At 40.0% G+C, this 23,214-nt stretch overlaps 1 protein-coding gene across 2 annotated transcripts in view; it reads left to right on the top strand.

Annotated features, from left to right (window-relative positions):
• The window catches only part of COL12A1 (collagen type XII alpha 1 chain), a 154,113-nt gene that overhangs the window by 89,453 nt on the left and 41,446 nt on the right, over positions 1-23,214 (top strand). For both annotated transcript variants that reach the window (XM_070733068.1, XM_070733069.1), the window contains exons 33-48: positions 3,344-3,483; positions 4,045-4,174; positions 5,722-5,864; positions 6,823-6,952; positions 9,995-10,137; positions 11,829-11,958; positions 14,183-14,302; positions 15,517-15,663; positions 16,288-16,404; positions 17,559-17,705; positions 19,498-19,572; positions 20,302-20,441; positions 20,845-20,968; positions 21,198-21,341; positions 22,275-22,439; positions 23,131-23,169. In XM_070733068.1, coding sequence (XP_070589169.1) covers positions 3,344-3,483; positions 4,045-4,174; positions 5,722-5,864; positions 6,823-6,952; positions 9,995-10,137; positions 11,829-11,958; positions 14,183-14,302; positions 15,517-15,663; positions 16,288-16,404; positions 17,559-17,705; positions 19,498-19,572; positions 20,302-20,441; positions 20,845-20,968; positions 21,198-21,341; positions 22,275-22,439; positions 23,131-23,169 — 2,034 coding nt within the window. The remainder of the gene's footprint in view (positions 1-3,343; positions 3,484-4,044; positions 4,175-5,721; positions 5,865-6,822; positions 6,953-9,994; positions 10,138-11,828; positions 11,959-14,182; positions 14,303-15,516; positions 15,664-16,287; positions 16,405-17,558; positions 17,706-19,497; positions 19,573-20,301; positions 20,442-20,844; positions 20,969-21,197; positions 21,342-22,274; positions 22,440-23,130; positions 23,170-23,214) is intronic.

The following is a 23,214-nucleotide window of genomic DNA, read 5'->3' as shown; positions in this document are numbered from 1 at the left end:
TCCACAGCTGGCTGAGTTGGCAGTGAGAAACAATGAGGAATTAACATGCTGGGTGTGCCTGGTTTTCCTAATTCTGACTCTGGCCCTCCTCCTGCCAAGGTGCCCTGCCTTTCTGATGCAAAAAAGGACCAGAGTCCTAGCCTTTCAGAGCTTTCAGTCCCAACAGCTGGGAGGATGCAACCTCCCCTGACTATTGCTAGGCTTTGAGAGTTCATCCCCTGCATATAAATGCAGCAGCTTTTGGAGGAGCTTTCCAAAATCTTTCTCTTGCTTAATTTCCTCCCTTCCATAGAAACCCACATTTCTTCAATAAACAAAGAAAACACTGGGAGGGATCACTTATTTGATCTCTCCCCTTCCCCCAATTAGGTACTAAAACTAATCTTCCCTGCCTCTTCTCTCCAATCTCTATCCCTTTTCAAAACCTTACCCTGACTCCAGGCAAAAAAGTAGAAGAACCAAGCAAGCAAGGAGAGAAAATCTTTCAACAGCTTTTTCCTTTAACTGCAAGAAAAAGAACAACAACATCTCCAAAAGTTTAGCAGACTGGAGACTTGTGCAACAAAATGGCAGATGCTGGGTCTTTGCAAAGCTTTTCATCTGACTGCCTGTAAGATCCAGCTAGCGCTCATTTTAAGCCTTAGCGGGATCCTTCAGTTAGAAGGATAACAAAATAGATCTGCAAACATCCAGCATGGGGCTGAACTGTTTTGGCAGCTCCTCAAAGCATTGCAACTGCTTTAACTTTGAAACAGGGTCATGTTAATTACCTGTACAGTAGTTACTTTGAACAGTTGTTAAATGGCCTGTTGTTTCTTCTCCACTATCTGATACATAGATTTTCTTTCTATAGCTTGAGAAAGGGAGGGAGAGGCTAATGTAACTTTATTTCTTCTGGAATAAAACAATCTTTATTGAAAGATAAATGAAAAATTCTTGCACAGTTACTGTGTAGCATCCAGCTTTCTTTCTCCAAGATGGAGCTTCTGTTCCCTGGGCCCAAATCAGATTGAAGTGGTGTTTTATTTCACTTTGGAGCACTGAGAAATAACAAAAAAGTTGGATGGCTTCATCACAATTATACATGGCCTTTTAATGAACTGTTCTCTTTTACCCCCTTTCCATCCATTTCTGTCCACTGCAATTCAGTTGTTTCCAGGTTCTTGACTTCTCTCTAGTGTTGGAATGCAATTTGGAAAAATACCGCCTCAGATCTATTTAATCAGCAGAGTATCACCCCACCAAAAAAAAAAGGCAGTTAAAGCCATAAAGATAAAATCTACTTTCATTTCATTGTTTGGAAAAACACTTTTGTCTTGACGTTCTACAGATGGACCCTTAAAAGGTCATCATTAAATATTAACACACCTACATTAAAGTTTTAAATCTTGAAAATATGATTCTTATGCCTCATCATTTATTCTTTAAAAGTGTGTTGTCCATTAACTGTTTCACAACTATTTGGATTTCTCCAAATATTTGATTTGAATGAGAGAGGAAAATATATCAGAGTTAAATGTCTTTAAACTCATTGCCCAAATGTGTTTTATTATGAGAAATTACAGGGCAATTACTTAACTTTACTGAATAGTGGTAATGGGTAGTAGGTACATCTATCCCCACAAGGTTCAATAGTTTAATAACCATTATGTGATTAATGGTAGGGAAGCATCTTTATTGCTTTGGTTTTTATTTTACATAGGTTCATCGTTGGGCTACGAGCTGGAACGCTAAATTGTGCTCACCGCCGCAGCTCGCAAGTTCTTGCGGGACCAGCGCGATTTTGTTGCTGCACCTGTGGAGGTAGCAAAATTGCGCACGGAGCCACAGGTTAAACCTTGCCGAAACACGGGCGCAATTTTGCTACCTCCACAGGTGCAGCAGCAAAATCGCGCTGGTCCTGCAAGAACTTACGAGCCACGGTGGCGAGCACAATTTAGCATTCTGGCTTGTAGCCCATCGCTGCATAGGTTTCTTTTTCTGAACAGTCATGTAGCAAGATAGGTTAATCTGAACTGGCCTGACGAAAGATTATGTCATTCTATCTCTTCCTTTTGTCAGTGAAGAACAGCACTCTCCACCCACTGAAATTAATGGTTTCAGAAACATAAGAGCTTAGTTATGCCATCGATAATACAGCTGGGTTACTATTGAGTAGTGAAGTTCCTTAGTCCTCCTTAAGTTCCAGAAATAAAGCAGCCACCACAGCAAAACAATAGTTGAGAATTGTATTTGAAGAAACAGCATTTTTGGCAAGTTTTCACATTCCCTTTAGATTAAATTAAAATACAGTAGTACCTCTAGCTATGAATGCCTCTACTTACAAACTTTTCTAGATAAGAACCGGGTGTTCAAGATTTTTTTGCCTCTTCTCAAGAACTATGTTCCACTTACAAACCCGAGCCTCCAAAACTGTAACCGGAAAAAGCAGGGAGAAGCCTCCGTGGGGCCTCTCTAGGAATCTCCTGGGAAGAAACAGGACCGGAAAAGGTGGGGAGAAGTTTCTGTGGGGCCTCTCTAGGAATCTCCTGGGAGGAAACAGTGCCTCCACCCTCCCTGTGGTTTCCTCATTCACACACGTTATTTGCTTTTACATTGATTCCTGTGGGAAAAATTGCTTCTTCTTACAAACTTTTCTACTTAAGAACCTGGTCACAGAACAAATTAAGTTCGTAAGTAGAGGTACCACTGTATACTATATTTTTCGGACTACAAGCCACACTGGAGTATAAGCTGCACCTTAGTTTTTGGGGAGGAAAATAAGAAAAAAGCTGATTTGGGGCCTCCCTGAATACTCTCAATCAACTTTTCCCAGAGGTGAACTTTAGCAACAGGTTTGTTGGTTGTGAGCTATTTGCCTTGTTTTTCCAGCCTGTGAAACCTCCGTTTCAGAGGCATTTTTCCATGTAGATTTCAGAGGTTGGAAAAAAGCCTCTGAAACTGAGGTTTAAAGGCTGTTTTCAGCCTCTGAAACCTCCATTTGAGAGGCTGGGGCAGGGCTACATTTGGTGTATAAAACACACCCAAATTTTCACTCCCTTTTAGGGGAAAAAGGTGCATCTATATGCTGAAACATACAGTAACTTTAGGTTGTACATGCAATGCATTTAAAAGTGAACAGTTGAAGTGGACATGGCAGTGATTCAAGTTTCAGTTTTATGCCACTCTACACAACTAGGACAGCAATTTGTTACATCAGTTTACTTAGTTATATCAATTTATATAGCCACCCCTCTCCCAACGTTAACACGCTTCACATTTAAGGTATACAACTTTGATTTATATTAATGCATATCTAAATATTTAATATTCCTTTCTTTCTTATATTTTTAAATCACTTCAGAACCTCTCAATACTGTAAGGAATCTTAGAGTTTATGATCCAACCACTAGCACGCTAAATGTCCGATGGGATCATGCCGAAGGAAATCCCCGTCAGTACAAGGTGTATTATAAACCCGTAGCAGGAGGAGCAGAGGAAATGGTAATTGTTTTCTATGCATCTTTTGTACCTGGGTAGTTTTTATACAGATGATTGGAAGGCTCTTCAATATACAGTGACCCCTCGTTTTTCATGGGGGATGCATTCCAAGACCACCCACGAAAAATGAATTTCTGCCAAGTAGAGGAAAGATATTTTTATGTATTTAACGAGTATTTGGACTTTAAGCCCTCCCTGTATTGTTAACAACCCACTGCTGCTGACCGCTGAGATAGACCAGCTTCTCTCAGCTACTGCGCGGGCTGAAGAAGGCCACCCCTGCAGTTTCCCCCTCCACACACAAACCGTCCCTGCCCCTAAATTCTTTTCCCTTTGAAAAAACCCGTGAAATAGCGAATCTGCAAAAGATGTGACTCTGTAATGTGACTCTGTTTAATTATGGATAACTCAACATTGATAACAAATTCTCCCGGGATTTTAAATTTGGATAAAATAAGAGGAGAACTTTAATGAACATGAATGTTATCTTTTATGTTATTAGAAAAAGTAGTTTGAGAACACCACGAAATTTCCAGTTACATGCCCCATTTTAAACTTTGACAGGTAACTTTGCCTGGGAATACAAATTATGCTGTTCTAAAGAATCTCCAGTCTGACACCCCATACAAAGTAACAGTTGTCCCTGTTTACTCAGAAGGTGATGGAGGCCGGGTGTCTGATACAGGGAAAACGTGTAAGTAGAACTGAGAAATATCTATGGAAATTCTCAATCACACCCTGGTTATGGTTGTTCCAAAAGTGATTTTTTTTTCAAGAGACAATTGGACTTTCTGGTTTTTCTTTGAAAACGTTTTGCTTCTCATCCAAGAAGTGTCTTCAATTCCGACTGGATGGTGGAAAATTGAAGGATTATGTATGTTCAGCCGGGCTCTATGGTATGAGCCTCCCGAAAATTCAAGGGTAAAAAATTCACACACACACAAACTTGAAAATTCAAAAACAATGTTTTTATCACAAAATTCAAAAGAAACAAAGCACACTTTTTGTATTGCAAAGAGCACTCTTCCCAAAAAAACTTGTAGGCTGTAAAAAACCCTTAAACAGTCCTTAAGTACTTAACTAGCAGCTGTGAAGAAACGTCACAGCCCTCTTTCTTCCACGAGTTGAAACACACACGCTTTGCTCTGCCTTGGTTTCAAAGTCTTGAAAAATCAACAAACAGAGTCCTGAAACAGCAAGTCACTGTCCAAACCAGTGCGATCAGATAATCTCCACACTGCGAGGCCAGCACGCTGCCAATTTAATAGCAGCCCTAATTACTTGAACCCCACCCAACCACAGGTGGACTCAATTATCTCCTATAATACTTTTGAAGCTGTTCACTCCTATGCATAGCTCTATGCATGAGTGGGTCTATCATTATTTCCTCATCCGAATCTAAGGAAGATAAGGATGATTGACTTCTTCCTGGGCTGTCTTCCAAGCCCCCTCCTCCATCTCACCGTCACTTCCTTCTACAGAGGCAGCAAAACAGGCCTATGACATGTTGATGTTTCCCCCGCATCCACCTCCTCAGTGCTTGGGGCAGGAGCTGGGCCAGAGCTAACCACAACAATGTAAATTGAAGTTATCATGGTGACACAAATGACATTATTTGTGCAACTGATGCTTATTGCAAAATTTTCTCTACTTACATAATATCTTCAGGCAAATGACATAGACCAGTGATGGCAAACCTATGGCACAGGTGCCACAGGTGGCACATGGAGCCATATTTGATAGCACGCGACCCATTGCCCTAGCTTAGCTCCAATGTGCATAGGTTTGCCGGCTAGCTGATTTTTGGCTTGCACAGAGGCTCTGAGAGGGCATTTTGGCTTCCAGTGAGCCTCCAGGCAGGGTGGGGAGGGCAATTTTACCCTCCCCCGGCTCCAAGGAAACCTTTGGAGTCTGGGGAGGGCGAAACACAAGCCTACTTGGCCCACTAGAATTTGGGAAACAGGCCTTTTCCGGCCACCATAGGGCTTCCTGGGAGCGGGGAAAGCTGTTTTCGCCATCCCCAGGCATTGAATTATGTGTGTGGGCACTCGCGCATGCATGATAGCGCACGCCCATGCTCTTTCGGCACCCAAGGAAAAAAAGGTTCGCCATCACTGACATAGACATTATTTACATAAATAACCTTACTACACAAATAACATAAAGTGTAACTGTTTTGTGTTCAGAGTCTACAAATAGGGGGATTTCTTTAAAAATGCAAATTTGTTTTATATGATTCAGTGATTAGGGGGACGCCAAGAAACATCCAAGTTTACAACCCAACAACAAACAGCCTTAATGTCCAGTGGGATGCTGCACCAGGTCCAGTGCAACAATACAAAGTTGTCTATAATCCATTAGCTGCCACAACACCATCAGAATCTGTAAGTAATTCAATACAGTTATTTCCAAAGCAATCTCTGGTTGATAAAAAAAAGAAATAATGCATCCTATTCCAATGTAAATGCCTGAATATTCCAATGTAAATTCTGAATGTGATATACAGGTATTCCTTGACGTATGATCACAATTGCTAGTTTCCATTGCTAACTTTCCTTTGTCACAATTGTTTAGCAAATTACTGCAACTGTTAGGTTAGTAACAAAGTTGTTAAGGGAATGTGGCTTCTTTGACTTTGCTTGTTAGAGAGTCACAAAATGTGCTCACATGACCTGGTACACTGCAACTATCATAAATACAAGCCAGTTGCCAAGCACGTGAATTTTGATCTTGTGACCTTTGGGATACTGTAATAGTCATGACTGTGAAAACTATTATAAGTAACTTTTTTTTAGTGCTGTTGTAACTTCAAACGGTCATGAAATGAAAAGGTTATAAGTCGAGAATTATCTGTAGCATAGACAGCTTCATAACTTCTATCAATTTGTGGATAAACATTTCTGTGCTTAGAACCAGTGCAACATAATAGTTAATTGTTTGTACTAGGAGTAAGAACATTGAGTTAAGTGTCAACCTCAATCATGGAAGCTAATTTAGATTTTTCTGAGCTTTGATTCATGGTCAAAGATTAAAAAAAATCTCTCAGTGCTTTGGGAAGAGAGGGAAACAAGATATTGGAAAAAGATAATAGTAAATATTTAAAACCTCAGTATATTAGCAGAGGGACAGAAATAAAAAAAAGTCAGGCCAAATGTTTTGACATTTCTAGACATTTCACAATTTGGTATAATCCCCAGATCAAGTGTTCCAAGTGAGTGCTGAGGTAGTTTCTCAGCTTACACCCCTGAAGAGTCACTACTTAAGTAGTCTATTGGGCTGGTGAATGATATTCAGCAGCTCACCATCAGTTACAGACAAGATTTCATTTTGTTTTCCTTTTAGGTTGTTGTACCAAGCAACACACGCAACGTTGTATTGGAACGTCTGACTCCTGATACTCCTTATTCAATAAATGTCATTGCTTTGTATGGTGATGGAGAAGGGGATCCCAGTACAGGACAGGGAAGAACATGTAAGCAGAAAATCATGCATGTGACTGCTAAACTCTGATTGACTAGCCTGGATTACTCCTTCCTACCTAGGTCTCTAAATATATTTTTGTTCTTATGCTGTGCACTGGGCCTTACGTGAATGTAGTTTATCCTGTTTCAATTATAATTAGCGGGAAGCCTTGCATAGGAAACTTTGCAGTATTTAATTAAATATCATGTCTCTGAATACAGGTTTAAAGTACAGTAATACCTCATGATACGAACTTAATTGGTGCAAGGAGGAGGTTCGTAAGACGAAAGGTTCGTAAGATGAAACATTGTTTCCCATAGGAAACAATGTAACGTCAATTAATCCATGCAACCCAAAAAACCCCCCGCAAAAAAACAGCGTTCTGCGACTGCTGGGAAGCCGCGCTGCTGTTTTAAAAGGTCACAGCCGCGCTGGGGGGCTTCCCAGCAACCTCCCAAACCGAACCCGGGGTTCAGAAAAATTTTGCCTCTTCTTATGAACTTTTTTGGAGTTACGAACCGGCGTTCGGGAGGCTTCTGGGAAGCCCTGCCACCCGGCTGTCACCTTTTAAAACAGCCGCGCCGCTTCCCAGCTGTCTCCCGAAGCCAAACGCCAAACCCGAACTTCCGCGTTTGGCATCGGGAGACAGCTGGGAAGCGGCGCGGCTGTTTTAAAAGGTGACAGCCGGGCAGCGGGGCTTCCCAGAAGCCTCCCGAACGCCAGTTCGTAACTCCAAAAAAGTTCGTAAGAACAGGCAACATTTTTCTGAACCCCGGGTTCGGTTCAGGAGGTTGCTGGGAAGCCCCGCTGCCCGGCTGTCACCTTTTAAAATAGCCGCGCCGCTTCCCAGCTGTCTCCCGAAGCCAAACGCCAAACCCGAACTTCCGCGTTTGGCTTCGGGAGACAGCTGGGAAGCCGCGCGGCTGTTTTAAAAGGTGACAGCCGGGCGGCGGGGCTTCCCAGCAACCTCCAGAACCGAACCCTGGGTTCAGAAAAATGTTGCCTCTTCTTACAAACTTTTTTCGAGTTACGAACCGGCGTTCGGGAGGCTTCTGGGAAGCCCCGCCGCCCGGCTGTCACCTTTTAAAACAGCTGCGTGGCTTCCCAGCTGTCTCCGAACGCCGGTTCATAACTCGAAAAAAGTTCGTAAGAAGAGGCAACATTTTTCTGAACCCCGGGTTCGTATCACGAGTTGTTCGTAAGACGAGGGGTTCGTATCTTGAGGTACCACTGTATACTCTTTGAATACTTAAAATGTTCCATTTTAAAACATCAAGAGGAATTAAATCCAATATTTATATTAAAAGAGTAAACTATGAACATATAGAATTTGGTAAATGTTCATATACATGTGGATTATCAAACACAAAGATGCAGTTCATTGCCACTGAAAATGATAATCTTAGATTGTCAGTAGTAACATGTTCAGGTTGACTATTGCCTTTGGTACAAATTAACAAAGGGTTTGCTTTGGCTAAAATGTAGACCTTTTAATATTAGGACTTTATATTAGATAAGGTCAAGAGAAAGGCATCTTTATCCTCAAGGATGGTGTGGAGAGAAGGGATTTTGTCTGTTTATGTCTCCTAATTTTGAAATTCACAAGGATGATGTGCTCCAAATCTTGCCCATTGAGATGTGTAGATGTTGGAGGAATGAAAGTCTGCATTGTAGGACAAGAAAGGAAGAAGAAAAGGAGAAAGGATGATCTGTGGTAGTGGGTAGTGGCTATAGCCAGAGTATAACTTGGTTGGATTAAGGACATTGCAATGAAAACATGGGTAGAGTAGGATTAAAAGTGGAGGAATTGTGGAGGAAGCAAGATGGCAAATCACAATACTTTTGCAGGAAAGAAAAAATTATAAAAATGCAATGAAAAAGTTGATATAATAATCCAACAAGATGAAATTCCAATGTCAGAAAGCACAATTCTGTCCATGCTTGGCCTTTACAGGGGTAGACACACATTACTGGCTGTATCACTGACCATTTTATTTCAATTAGTGAGAAATAAATGTCTAAAATTTCTATGAAGTTTCTTTTATGAACATTCCACTTTCTGTTGATTTGGCCATTCCAAAGTGGGCATTGTTCCTATTTAGCTGGTAAAAGCTGAATAAATGTATCATTCTCACTTGACCAATTTTAATTTTAATTTTACTAAATGCAATTATTTTAGTTGAAATATTATAATGATACTCTCTGAAGCCATGAATGAACATTCACCAGGATTATGAAACTAGATTAATCCACAGCTATTCTAGAAGGATATAGCATATCAAAATGTTCACAATTTCAAACTTAGAAGGGGGTCATCAGATTGGATTGTATAAATACATTTTATTAATTTAGCCACTTTTGAAAATGCTCTGATTTATTTACTTATTTAACAGCTGCTGTTATCTAGCAGGTTAAATCAGTGAAGTTAAGAAGAGTAATTTTAGCTGTCCATACTCACAATTTTGTAGTGTCCATACTATGATTCAAGACTTAGTTATTATCAAAAGTAGTGCATTTTTCAACTGAGTATCATTTGAAAATTATTGAGTTAGAATCAGCCAATGGAATTAATTGACGCACAAAGTCAATTTGTAAAGGTTAAGGTTATGCAAAATATTCTGTGTACAGAACTTCTGGTTTCAGATGTGCTGTTGCCAAAAAAAACATGCATACTGTATAGTCCATGCTGCATGCATGGAATGAAACAGCTGTTTTTTCCCCAAGTAGGGAAAGAGCCAGGAAGACTAAGAAGAGGTTGACAAATAAGGGAAAAAATAATTGGGGGATTACTGGGCAAATGAGAGATGCAATGCCAAGAACTGCAAAGTGGAGGAGGGGACAAGTACCCCTTTCTTTTATCCAAAATCCAGAATAACCAGAATGTTCCAAGTTTCGGTTCTTCCAAACTGTGGCTGATCCAAAATAGTTTTGCACGATCCCTGGAATTCAATTATTTGTTCTAGATTCAAAGGACATCATTTCCCCCGTTTTATCCCTGTATTTTCAGGGTCCATGCTGAATTTATTTTATATTTAATGTTTATTTGTCTTAGTGCCTCGTAGTGGACCCAGGAACATAAGAGTGTTTGACCCAACCACAAATAGTCTTTCTGTTCAATGGGATCATGCAGATGGACCTGTACAGCAGTATAGAATTATATATAGCACTGTTTCTGGAGATCCAATAGATGAATATGTAAGTTCATATTTTCATATGTATAATAGTTGATTTACTATTACTTTACTTTGCTGCTGCAAAGTAATGATTACATTAACTGTTAATTTCAATGCCTTTATTGTATGGAAGTTGTTGAATGAAAAATGAAATGACAAATACTGTTTTCTCATTGCAAGATTTACAAGGTGGTCCTGTATATCCTGGACAAGGCTTCTCAATTATATGTAGACAATACTTTCTTGGAAGAAATACATATAACTATTTCTTCATTCTTCATGTTCCTCAGTGAAGCTAATTTTACAGATCTTAGCATTTCAAACTATTCACTGGAAAGAGCAAAACTATTTCATCCTCTAAAAAATAAAACTATTAGAAATAGATCTTGCCCTATTGCAGCCCTTTGGCTAGACTCCATCACATTTAGATCAGTTATAGTATGCTTGTTCCAATGATTTAACTAGGGTTTAAATAGTCCATCTGGAACCTACTATGAGAGCATTTTAATCCATTTAGTAATCTTCACCTAAATCTCAGAGATGTTCTGGTTGCTTGCACCTGACACCACTTCTGAAAAAAATTGCCAACTAAACTTGTCCAGGCAATGTCTGAGAACCAGACATTGAACAAAAGGTGGGGGGCAAACTAGCTCAAGAGTAGTAAGTATAGGCAGAGATTACTTTGGTAATCTGTACAAAGATGATCAAGATTTAGAAGCTACATAGAAGCAAATTCTATCCATCTCAATGGAAGGATAATTTCAGTTGATTGCCATTCACTTCCAATGATCGTCATATATCTGTGTTTTATAAACATGAGCAGCAGGAATGAGTTTTGGCTCTCAATATTTGTGCTGGGCATTCTTCCAATTTTTAAAATAGTTTATAACTTCCTACTCCAAATTTAGCAGCAAATGTTTAACAATATAGTTAAAGTCAACTTATTTCCCATAGGGAGATTAAAGGCGTATGCTCTGTTGACTTCTGTATTTCCCCCCACCCCCACCCCCCACCCCAAAAATCACTCAGGCATAGTTGGTTATGATTATTGCTTCTTTCTTAATGAACGCATATTTTTTGTTATTTTTGAGTACTTAAAGAAAATATATGCTGGTATGGTGTAAAAAGTAAAAACATTAATTGCCAATCTGTGGGCAATAAAAGGATATTATGTTGTAAACCACCCGAGTCCTCAGAGTGGGACAGCGAATCAATGAATGAATGAATGAATGAATCAATCAATCAATCAATCAATCAATCAATCAATCAATCAAATAGATAGATAGACAAACAAATATTAATGCTTGTTATACTGTTTTTGTTTTATTTTATTATTGACTTTATTATATACATTATATAACTATGATTTACTTACAGTACACAGTGATTAAGGCAGTATACCATCTACATAAAATAAAAACAAATGCATTTGAATTACTGAACTAAATTTTAATCTTCACGTTTGAATCTTTATCTAGTTCCATCTTTGGGTGATTTTTTACCATTATACTGTTAAACCATGGAATTTAATACAAATGCTGACAGGCAGAACTCCTCGACATGTGGTTAATGTGATGGGTGGACCAAAATCAAAGTTTTATCTTCTTCTTTGGTCCAATATGTTTGCATACTATAATTTATATGATTGATAAATTATTAATAATTTCTAATCTACTAATTGTACAATATTTCCATGATTATAATTTGTTTTAGACAACAGTACCTGGCAGGATAAACTCTGTATTGCTACAGCCTTTGCAGTCAGACACACCTTATAAAATAACAGTTGTAGCGGTTTATGATGATGGAGATGGTGGGCAAGTGACAGGAAATGGAAAAACAGGTATATTTAATATAACTGTTCTTTCAGTGCTCTTTTTTACTTTACATAATCAAGTTCAGCCACTAAAGTCTGTAATATATATATATATATATACAGTACAGTGATCCCCCGTTTATTGCGTCCCCAACCATTGCGAACAGGGTACTTCGCTATTTTTCAACCCGGAAGTCAAAATACCATCTACGCATGCGTGCCCGTGGGCACGCATGCGTAGATGGCAACCGGGAGATCAGCTGCTGGGCGGCTTCCCTGAGTCTTCCCCCTCTTGCTGGCGTCAGCGAGGAGTTTCCCCACCGCCCACGCAAACTCCTCGCTGCCGCCCTTTGCCCGCCCACGCCGTTCATTCTCGGCGCTTTCGAGCTGAGTCCGGGAGCGAGTTCGCTCCCGGATTCAGCTCGAAAGCGGCGAGAATGAACGGCGTGGAAAAGCCGTTCCACGCCTTTCGTTCTCGGCGCTTTCCAGCTGAGTCCGGGAGCGAGTTCGCTCCCGGATTCAGCTCGAAAGCGGCGAGAATGAACGGCGTGGAAAAGCCGTTCCACGCCTTTCGTTCTCGGCGCTTTCCAGCTGAGTCCGGGAGCGAGTTCGCTCCCGGATTCAGCTCGAAAGCGGCGAGAATGAACGGCGTGGAAAAGCCGTTCCACGCCTTTCGTTCTCGGCGCTTTCCAGCTGAGTCCGGGAGCGACTTCGCTCCCGGATTCAGCTCGAAAGCGGCGAGAATGAACGGCGTGGAAAAGCCGTTCCACGCCTTTCGTTCTCGGCGCTTTCCAGCTGAGTCCGGGAGCGACTTCGCTCCCGGATTCAGCTCGAAAGCGGCGAGAATGAACGGCGTGGAAAAGCCGTTCCACGCCTTTCGTTCTCGGCGCTTTCCAGCTGAGTCCGGGAGCGAGTTCGCTCCCGGATTCAGCTCGAAAGCGGCGAGAATGAACGGCGTGGAAAAGCCGTTCCACGCCTTTCGTTCTCGGCGCTTTCCAGCTGAGTCCGGGAGCGAGTTCGCTCCCGGATTCAGCTCGAAAGCGGCGAGAATGAACGGCGTGGAAAAGCCGTTCCACGCCTTTCGTTCTCGGCGCTTTCCAGCTGAGTCCGGGAGCGAGTTCGCTCCCGGATTCAGCTCGAAAGCGGCGAGAATGAACGGCGTGGAAAAGCCGTTCCACGCCTTTCGTTCTCGGCGCTTTCCAGCTGAGTCCGGGAGCGAGTTCGCTCCCGGATTCAGCTCGAAAGCGGCGAGAATGAACGGCGTGGAAAAGCCGTTCCTTGCCTTTCGTTCTCGGCGCTTTCCAGCTGAGTCTGGGAGCGCTCCCGGATTCAGCTCGAAAGCGGCGAGAGCCAGCGCCCCCCGGACCCCCAACCCGGGTTTGGGGGGCTGCTAGGAAGCCCTCCATGCCGGCGGCAAACAGCCGCGCCCCCCCCCCCCAATCTTCGGCTCCTCGCTAGCGCTGTGGGAGTAAAAACACCGTCTGCACATGCGCAGATGGTGTTTTTACTTCCGCAGCGCTACTTTGCGAAAACCCGCTCGTTGCGGGGGGTCCTGGAACGGAACCCTCGCAACGAGCGGGGGATCACTGTACATGGAATTACTATCCTTCAAAATAGTCCTTCAAAACAGTTAAAGTATCTTTGTAAAGCCTACTTGCTATGAGGAAAATTTGCCATTTGTCAACCAAAGTTGAAAAAAAAATCTTAACATTGTATACCAGGTAAATTCTGAAACTATCCATTACATTTCTGAAAACATTTATTAAAAATATTTGAACAAATGCCTTATATGATATAAATTACCCATAATGAAACATTGACATTTAACTTATTAGTTTTATACCTGGTACTCAATTCTGAATGAGGCACATGTAACTAAATCGCTTGCTGATTCTAATAACAACATATTTACATTCAGTTACATCATCTGAATTATTACTATATAATTAATACTATATAATTATAATTATTACTCAGAGCAAAGTAAATAATTCCCTATGCACACCATTGGAATTTTCTTTTTTAAAAAGGCTACTAATTTTGTCAATAAAATACAGCTCAAAGTATTTTTGTAATCTAGTTTTTAATTTAAAACTTATTTTAGGATTCAAAATTATAAATTATTTTTTATTTATTTTAGTCTGGAAATTTTAGCCTTTCACAATTTTGAAAGAAGTAAAAAAATAGACTTGGCACTGGAGTTTATCAAATGCCCTTTTCCTAACTAATGCATTTAATTTTTTTTTTTTAGTTGGGCTGCTTTCTCCTCAGAATATTCGTATATCTGATGAATGGTATACTCGATTCAGAGTGGCCTGGGATCCTGTCCCATCTCCTATCTTAGGATACAAAATTGTGTACAAAGTTGCAGGTAAGATTATAAACACTGGGCTGCCAACATGCGAGTATGGCTTTGAGGATGAATATTATCAGCACCTTTCAATAATTGTTATGGAAGTGATGTGCCGGTGTCTGGAGGCTGTTGGGGCCTGGATGGGTGTCAACAGACTCAAACTCAACCCGGATAAGATGGAGTGGCTGTGGGTTTTGCCTCCCAAGGACAATTCCATCTGTCCTTCCCTTACCCTGGGGGGGGAATTATTGACCCCCTCGGAGAGGGTCCGCAACTTGGGCGTCCTCCTTGATCCACAGCTCACATTAGAGAACCATCTTTCAGCTGTGGCGAGGGGGGCGTTTGCCCAGGTTCGCCTGGTGCACCAGTTGTGGCCCTATCTGGACCGGGACTCACTGCTCCCAGTCACTCATGCTCTCATCACTTCGAGGTTTAACTACTGTAATGCTCTCTACATGGGGCTACCTTTGAAAAGTGTTCGGAAACTCCAGATCGTGCAGAATGCAGCTGCGAGAGCAGTCATGAGCTTACCTAGGTATGCCCATGTTTCACCAACACTCCGCAGTCTGCATTGGTTGCCGATCAATTTCCGGTCACAATTCAAAGTGTTGGTTATGACCTTTAAAGCGCTTCATGGTACTGGACCAGAATATTTCCGAGACCGTCTGCTGCCGCACGAATCCCAGCGACCGATTAGGTCCGAGTGGGCCTTCTCCGCGTCCCGTCAACTAAACAATGTCGGTTGGCGGGCCCCAGGGGAAGAGCCTTCTCTGTGGTGGCCCTGACCCTCTGGAACCAACTCCCCCCGGAGATTAGAACTGCCCCTACTCTCCTTGCCTTTCATAAGCTCCTTAAGACCCACCTTTGTCATCAGGCATGGGGGAACTGAGACATCTCCCCCGGGCATATACAATTTATGAATGGTATGTCTGTATGTATGTTTGTTTAGAAAATGGGTTTTTTAAAATATTTTTAAACTGTAATTTAGATTTGTTGTAAATTGTTTCACTTTGTTGTGAGCCGCCCCGAGTCTGCGGAGAGGGGCGGCATTCAAATCTAAATAATAAATAAATAATAATAATAAATAAATCAAAGCTGTGGTTTTACAAGATAGGTCTACTTAACATTCCCAGAGAATTGCTGTCAGCAACATAGGAATTCTCAGTTAAAGGATTGTCTGGCTCATTAACATTACATTAACATTCTTTTTCATATATTTTTCTTCTTCTAAGGTTCCGATGAGCCCATGGAGGTGTTTGTTGGAGAGGTGACTTCATATACTTTACACAATTTATTGCCTAGTACTTCTTACGATGTGAATGTATATGCTCAGTACGAGTCCGGACTTAGCGAACCTTTGGTTGATCAAGGCACTACACGTAAGACCAAAAATCTACCCCCATATATTAATGTTGACATGAAAATACTAATGATTGCAGCCAGGAGAATTGATCTCTTAGAAGTTGCCTGCTAGGTAGAAAAGGTACATTTCTTGAAGAAATGTTCTATTGTGTTGAGCTTTTAGGGAAAGAAATGTTTAATCCCGAAATCATTGTGACTCATTTTAACATCATGTTGTTATCTCTGCGTTTAACTCGATGAAACATGTCAATTTTCCTAAAACAGCTGTATTCTTTATATAAATATATGATGGCAGTATCATGCTACAGGTTGATTTTGGATGAATATTGAATATCAAGTTCAATTTCAATGCTCTATAATGAGTGGAAGATCTGTAGAGCATTCTGACAATCATTAATGCTGGAATTTCCAACATTATATAAATTGGGATTTCAAATCAGATTGTCCAAAATCCAGATAATGTTTAATTCCAAGGTGATGCCAACTTATGTGGACAAAAAGGAGGATATGTTTGCCTTTTTTGCCAGATATCTGGTCACTCTAGTGCTGAAAGATTTAACATAAATTGTCATAATTGTAGAGTTTTATCTAGTTTACACACAAATGGTTAATGGTTTTTTTCTCTCTTTTATTTTCTGTAGTATACTTGAATGTTACAGATCTAACAAGTTATAATGTGGGATGGGACACTTTCTGTATCAAATGGTCAGCGCATCGGTCAGCCACTTCTTACAGACTGAAGCTAAATCCAGCTGATGGTAATTATGGTTTTAGATGAAATACTAGTTACATGTCATGACTAATTTACAAAATATCTATTGGTCCTTTTTAATTATTTAGCACATTTGAATTACATTGTTGATCACCCAGATCTCCATGGATTGGCAATACTATAAATAATGCCAATAAATAAGTATGAAGTATTGTTGTTTTCAGCAAAAGAGGCATTATTTCAACTGCAGGACAGCTGTTTCTTCTCTCATATCCTTGCTGTCATTCTCAATTTGTCACTATTATTCAAAATGTGCATATGATCATCAAATGCCCAATAAGGTATCAGTTTATTATAAATGTCATATACCTGATTTGAACAAACTTTGCCCCAAATGGTGCTTCATTTATAATTTTCTGTACTACTGCAATTCAGTAATTTATCAATGCAGATTACGTCTTGTTGCTGCAAATAATGCTTCCTATTGGTTGCATAATATAAATATATAATTTTGAAATGCTGTACAAACAGAATATGTTACAGGGCCAAAAGGTACTTTTATTTTATGTTTTACTTTGAAAAAAGGTATATATGAGCATTAAGGAACTTTGAAGCAGATGAAAATAAGTATTAAATTTAACTCTCCTGCATCATAATTAAGAATATTGCTTACTAAGCTATTCTTTCTTTCTGTGCTGTTGTGGAAGATATGCTATTTTATACCTTGTCTTTCTCAGATTATGGCAATTCACCAGCCTACAGGCAGAATCGTCATGGTTTAAGAAGATTAAAAACAAAAATAAAAAACAACTCCCTTCTGCCATAGAACTGGTAGTACCCTATAACAATTTCACTATTTCATGACATGAATTATGTCGTGAAAAGCCATGATGTTAGAAGTGGTTGGAATGCAGTATTGCAGGATAATTCTGCTAACTGTCGACGTTCAGCAGTTTGATTCCTATTGGCTCAAGGTTGATTCATCCTGCCATCCTTCCAAAGAGGGTAAAATGAGGATTCAGATTGTTGGGGACAATATGCTGATTCTATACACCGCTTAGAGAAGGCTGTAAAGCACTATGGAGCGATATATAAGTCTAAGGGCTATTGATGTTGCAGTGCTTACTGCTTACAAAAAGTTATGTATACATAAGATCCTACAAATTACCGCTAAGCATTTTTCTTCTCATTTGCTTACAGGATCTAGAGGTCAAGAAATAACAGTGCGTGGATCAGAAACCAGTCACTGTTTTACTGGGCTTTCACCTGATACTGAATATAATGCTACTGTCTTTGTTCAGACTCCAAATCTTGAAGGTCCTCCAGTCTCTACGAAAGAACGCACATGTAAGTCCAAAATCACAGGAACCACAATAACAATAACAAAACCAAAATAACTTTAGAGAATCCGGAAAGAATATAACGAAAGCAATTTTCTCTGAATATACAACTGGTTTAGTAAAGCTGGACTTTTTTCAAATAACCCAGCTTCCCTTCATTCATGGATTTTTTAAAAATGTATTTTTTGTGACTTGCCATATTGCCCAGATTTTAGAAAACAGTTGGGTTCCAATTTTCACATTTTGCTTACCAGACAAAAATAGCTTTGTTCATATCTGGGAGTTTTGGGGCCAAATTCAGTATAGCACTTAACTGACGCCATTATGGAATATTTAACAAACTGCAGCTAAAAAAGAAGCTTACAATACTTGTTGAACTGCAGGTGACATTTGCTTTATAATTTACTCAGTGTGAATTTCTTGTCAGTAAAGCTGAATAGCCTGAGAAGAGACAAACAATCCTTGCTACCTATGTCTATTGTGTTAGGAGTTTGATATTTTTTTAACTTCTTCCGATTCCTTACAATTTTTGCAGGGCAAAATGGTTACGTTTTATAGATACGAGATAGTTACATATTATTTTTAAGGCAACATTTCAGCATCCTGAAAGTACAATCCACTCACAAGTTATGAGCAAGAAGGATGGATTATGAGGAACATCAGAGATGATCCCTCTCTCCTGTTTTATCTTTCACCCATCCCCTATCCTGTCCTTGAGGATAACATATAGGGAGAAGGGGCACAGGATGGAGCAGAAGAGACCATTCAGCAATGTACATGCTTCATCCTCCACTAGTGTTCTAGTTGAGGATGAGCTAGATCAATGATGGCAAAACATTTTTGGCTCGGGTGTGAAGAAGGTGCACATGTCCACACCTATAATTCAACCCACCGATGTCCCCCGTGCATACTCGTAGGCCTCATTGAAGCCTCCTGACTTCCAGTAGGCCCATTGGGCTGTTTTTTGCTGTCCTCAGAAGAGGCGGCAAAAAATGGCCCAACGGACCAATTGGAAGTTCAAAAACAAAAGGAAATGGAGATGTCCTACTATTTACCTTCAGCATACCTTGGCCCATTTCTTCTGCAGCCGGGAAGGCTTTCCTGAAGTCCTCTCTAGCCGCTAACAGAGCTCCGGATCGATCTGGAGCTCTTCTATTGGCTAGAGAGGCCTTCAGGAAAGGCCTTTAAGAAAGACCTATTCAGCTGATAACAGAGCTCCAGATCGATCCAGAGATCTGTTATCGGCTACACAGGCCTTCAGGAAAGCCTTCCTGGCTGCAGAAGAATTGGGCAGAGTTGTGAGAGTTGTGCGACTCTCCAAAGCTGAAAAATTTCCTGAAAACCTCTGAGAGCAAAAAGGAAGCTGAGGATGAACACACAAGTGAACTGCTCAATTGGGCCGTTTTCACCGTGGGGAGAGCAAAAACCGCCCCCCCCAAAAAAGACCGAAAATCAGGTGGCCAAGCGTGTGCATGCACTGGAGCTAACATAGAGCAACGCCTTGCATGCCCTCAGATATTGCTCCGCATTCCACCTATAGCATGCGGGCCATAGGTTCACCATCACTGAACTAGATGATTACTAGTTCTAGTAATAAGGTGGCCATGGTGATAGAACTTCAAAATCCCTGTTTGAGCTATAGTTTAGGAGATAGCAGGATTCAAACCTTTGCTGGAACGCATTAATAAATTTCTAAGAATTGATCTGCCAAGGGCGCAGCTTGCTATAGCTTTGTTCTGGTGGTGTTATTTCCCAGCTTTAAAAAATGCAAAATATTTTAATGATTTGATTTCCTTTAGTAATCAAGCCAACAGAACCTCCAACACCACCTCCAACGCCACCTCCACCTCCAACAATCCCACCTGCACGGGATGGTAAGTGTTTGCTTTTTGATGTCTATAAAAATCTAAAAACTGAGGGATTAAGAATTCTGGAATTTATCATGATTAAAATAACTATAATTAACAGCAATGATAGCTTGTAAACAATGAAGTAAGTTCTGTCCAAAAAGGCACTTATCCATTCCCCTATTTTCTGTGTATTTATGCATTCGGGTTAGCATTTTATGTTTTGTTTTGTGAACAGATTTGGGGTAATTTATATAAATCCAAGTTTTTTCAGATAGCTTTTGCATAGTAAAATAGAATAATAGAGTTAGAAGTGATCTCAAAGGACTTCTAGTCCAACTCCCTGATCATTTTAGCCACATTGTCACATTGAAAAATTCTGGTTACTACATCCTATATATAAGGTCCAGGAGGGAAGTGTTTTTAATAGGAAAGTGAACACAAGAACAAGGGGACACAATCTGAAGTTAGTTGGGGGAAAGATCAAAAGCAAGTGAGAAAATATTATTTTACTGAAAGAGTAGTAGATCCTTGGAACAAACTTCCAGCAGACGTGGTTGGGAAATCCACAGTAACTGAATTTAAACATGCCTGGGATAAACATATATCCATTGTAAGATAAAATACAGAAAATAGTATAAGGGCAGACTAGATGGACCATGAGGTCTTTTTCTGCCGTCAGTCTTCTATGTTTCTATATATTTTTTTAATGTGTTGCAAATTTTATATCATTTCTGAATCCAATGTATCTTTTAGTATGCAAGGGAGCCAAAGCTGATATAGTCTTCCTGACTGATGCTTCTTGGAGTATTGGAGATGAAAATTTCAACAAAGTAGTGAAATTTGTTTTCAATACGATCGGGGCATTTGACCAAGTAAATCCAGCTGGAATTCAGGTTAGTCAATTCTTAAATATTAAGTAAGATAAATTGCTTTTTTTTTGCATACCTTTCAAGTAAATACTTTACAGTTATAATATGGAAAGTTTGAGTCTTAAAGATTCTATCATTGTGATTAAATTGAAAAAGTTAAGAACCTTTTCGTATCTTCCATCTTTCCTTACTTTTTCTTATTTATCTTTTAAATAGTCCTATTACAACAATTCTTTAAATAACAGACTAATTAGAAAAAGAAGTCAGGCACATTTTTAAAAACCAATAATTATTACTAACAAAAAGGATGTGTAAGATTTACACATGTCTAACTCTAAGATATATAAGATTATAGAATATGAGCTGTTGAATCGTATTTTCTTCAACAATATAACATTACATTTTTGGTGGGTATTTTTCATTTTAGGTTTCCTTTGTGCAATACAGCGATGATGCAAATTCTGAGTTCAATTTGAACACATATGATGATAAAGCCCATGCCCTGGGAGCTCTTAAGTATATTCAATACAGAGGAGGGAACACAAGAACAGGTAATTTTGTACAACTTATGAATAATAGTTTCAAGGGATAAGGTTTTCTCATATTATTAATGCATAGTTTTTAACTTAGAAAGTATTCCAGAGAGTGATGGACTTCAACTCCCAGAGTTCCTCAGCTAGAAAAACTGGCTGAGGAATTCTGGGAGTTGAAGTCCCCAAGTCTTAAAGTGGCCAAGGTTGGAGACCTCTGATCTAAATGAAACTCTTTCTTGATTCACAGGAAAGGCACTTTCATTTATCAAAGAAAAGGTGCTTACATGGGAAAGAGGCATGAGGAAAGCAGTTCCCAAAGTCCTTGTTGTCGTAACAGATGGACGGTCCCAAGATGAAGTGATGAAAGCCGCAGCTGTCATACAGCAGTCTGGTGAGCCAAATTCAGATGGCGGGGTTTAACGGGAGCATAATTCTGCAGTCTTTATAAAATATCAGACTGTATCCTGATTGCCTGGAATATATAAAGTTTGGACTGTGAGAGCTTCATAACCACTTGTGCCTGAACTAGTGCATTGTTTAGAGTGCTTGGAATGCAGGTAAATTCTTGGCTTATGACTATAGTAGAGCCTGCCCTTTCTGGTTGTAAGTCATGATGGTCATGACGTAGGGCGTTACATGACAAACCAATTTTATTATTTTTATTTGAGGCGGTGACTAAGTAAATACATGGTCATTAAGAAATACAGTACTGTACATTGTTCCTTATGGGGTCTTTTTTTGCCTCAAACCTGAAGTAAATGTGGGGTTTGTTTTGGCAAAAATGTAAATTCTGGTTACATGACTGCAAGACTGTACTATAAATGGCCATGGAATGGGGTTGTAAGTTCCTTTTGGAAGTCCATTATAACTGAACAAGTCACCAAGCAACCAGTTGTAAGTCGAAGACTGCCTGTACTGCCCATCTCTGTATATATTCCCACCATTACCCTACCTTTTATTACTTTATAAATGCCTCACGGCAGTGGACATATCTAATACTCTTTCCTCTTCCTATTTATCCCCACAACAAAGTGGGTTGAGCTGAGAGAGAGAGAGAGAGCGTGTGATAGGCCCAGAACCACCCAACTGGCTTTTGTGCCAAAGATGGGACTAGAACACATAGTCTCCTGGTTACTACATCAGCAACTCCACCACTACATCACTCTGGCTCTCAGTATTGGTAATGCAACTTTAACTTCCTCCCTAAGATTACCCTGAGAGCTGTAATCTCCATGGACCTGGGTGGCAGGTTTTTTTTCCCTAGAAGAACTTGGAGAAACTTCCCAGGTCCATATTATGTCAACCATTGTTATTGTCTTTTCAGGTTTCAGTGTATTTGTTATTGGTGTAGCTGATGTTGATTACCATGAACTAGCCAAAATTGCAAGTCAACCAAGCGAACGTCATGTCTTTATAGTTGATGATTTTGATGCTTTTGCAAAGATTGAAGATAACCTTATCACATTTGTTTGTGAGACAGCTACCTCAAGTAAGTAAAATAGTCTTTTACTTAAAGGTTAGCACATTTAATCCAGTGTAAAATACAATGAAAACGTTATCTAGTAATTTGTTAAAGAAATTATATTTTTTCCTTGTTAATATAATCAAAAAGGAAGAATCAATGTTGGAATCCATGCTCTGCATACAGGAATTCCCAAGTATAGTCTCTGCATATTAAAATTGAGCTTGGAACAATGCTAATAGAAAATCTTGGAAAATCGCTAATGATCATTAGTGAATGTTTGGAGGTTGATGGACTAAAGACCTGGCTCTTTAGAAGGCAGTTTGCTCCCCCCCCCACCACTAAAATGAGCATTAACATGAGCACATAGCCCTTTAGCCCATATTAACATTCCATGCTGCCCTTATCTTGGAGCTCTTAGCTGAGATGGAATGGCTTGTCTAATGACATCTTTTGAGTTAAAACAGAGAGCAGAACATTGAGTTGAACCAGGGAGGTTCTATCTCTTTCTCAGACATTTTTCTGAATTTCTGAATTTGCTTGTCTCTGGAGGAGATACTTAGTCATAATCTGTATTGAGGAATCTGTCAGAATAGATAAATACATACATAGATCATTGCAGATGGTGATGAAAATGGAAATAGAAATAGATTGATGGTAAAAAGCAAGTTGTATGTGTCTAGTAACAATGACAGTGCTCTGTTTCTTTTCTTTTCAGCTTGCCCTCTCATGTACTTAGATGGATACACTTCTCCTGGTAAGAAATAACACATGAATATTCCAGTTTAGCAACACCTTACTT

Source organism: Erythrolamprus reginae, chromosome 1 (genome assembly GCF_031021105.1).
Source record: "Erythrolamprus reginae isolate rEryReg1 chromosome 1, rEryReg1.hap1, whole genome shotgun sequence".
NCBI classification, from domain to species: domain Eukaryota; kingdom Metazoa; phylum Chordata; class Lepidosauria; order Squamata; family Dipsadidae; genus Erythrolamprus; species Erythrolamprus reginae.
This window is presented reverse-complemented; position numbering and strand designations above follow the sequence as displayed.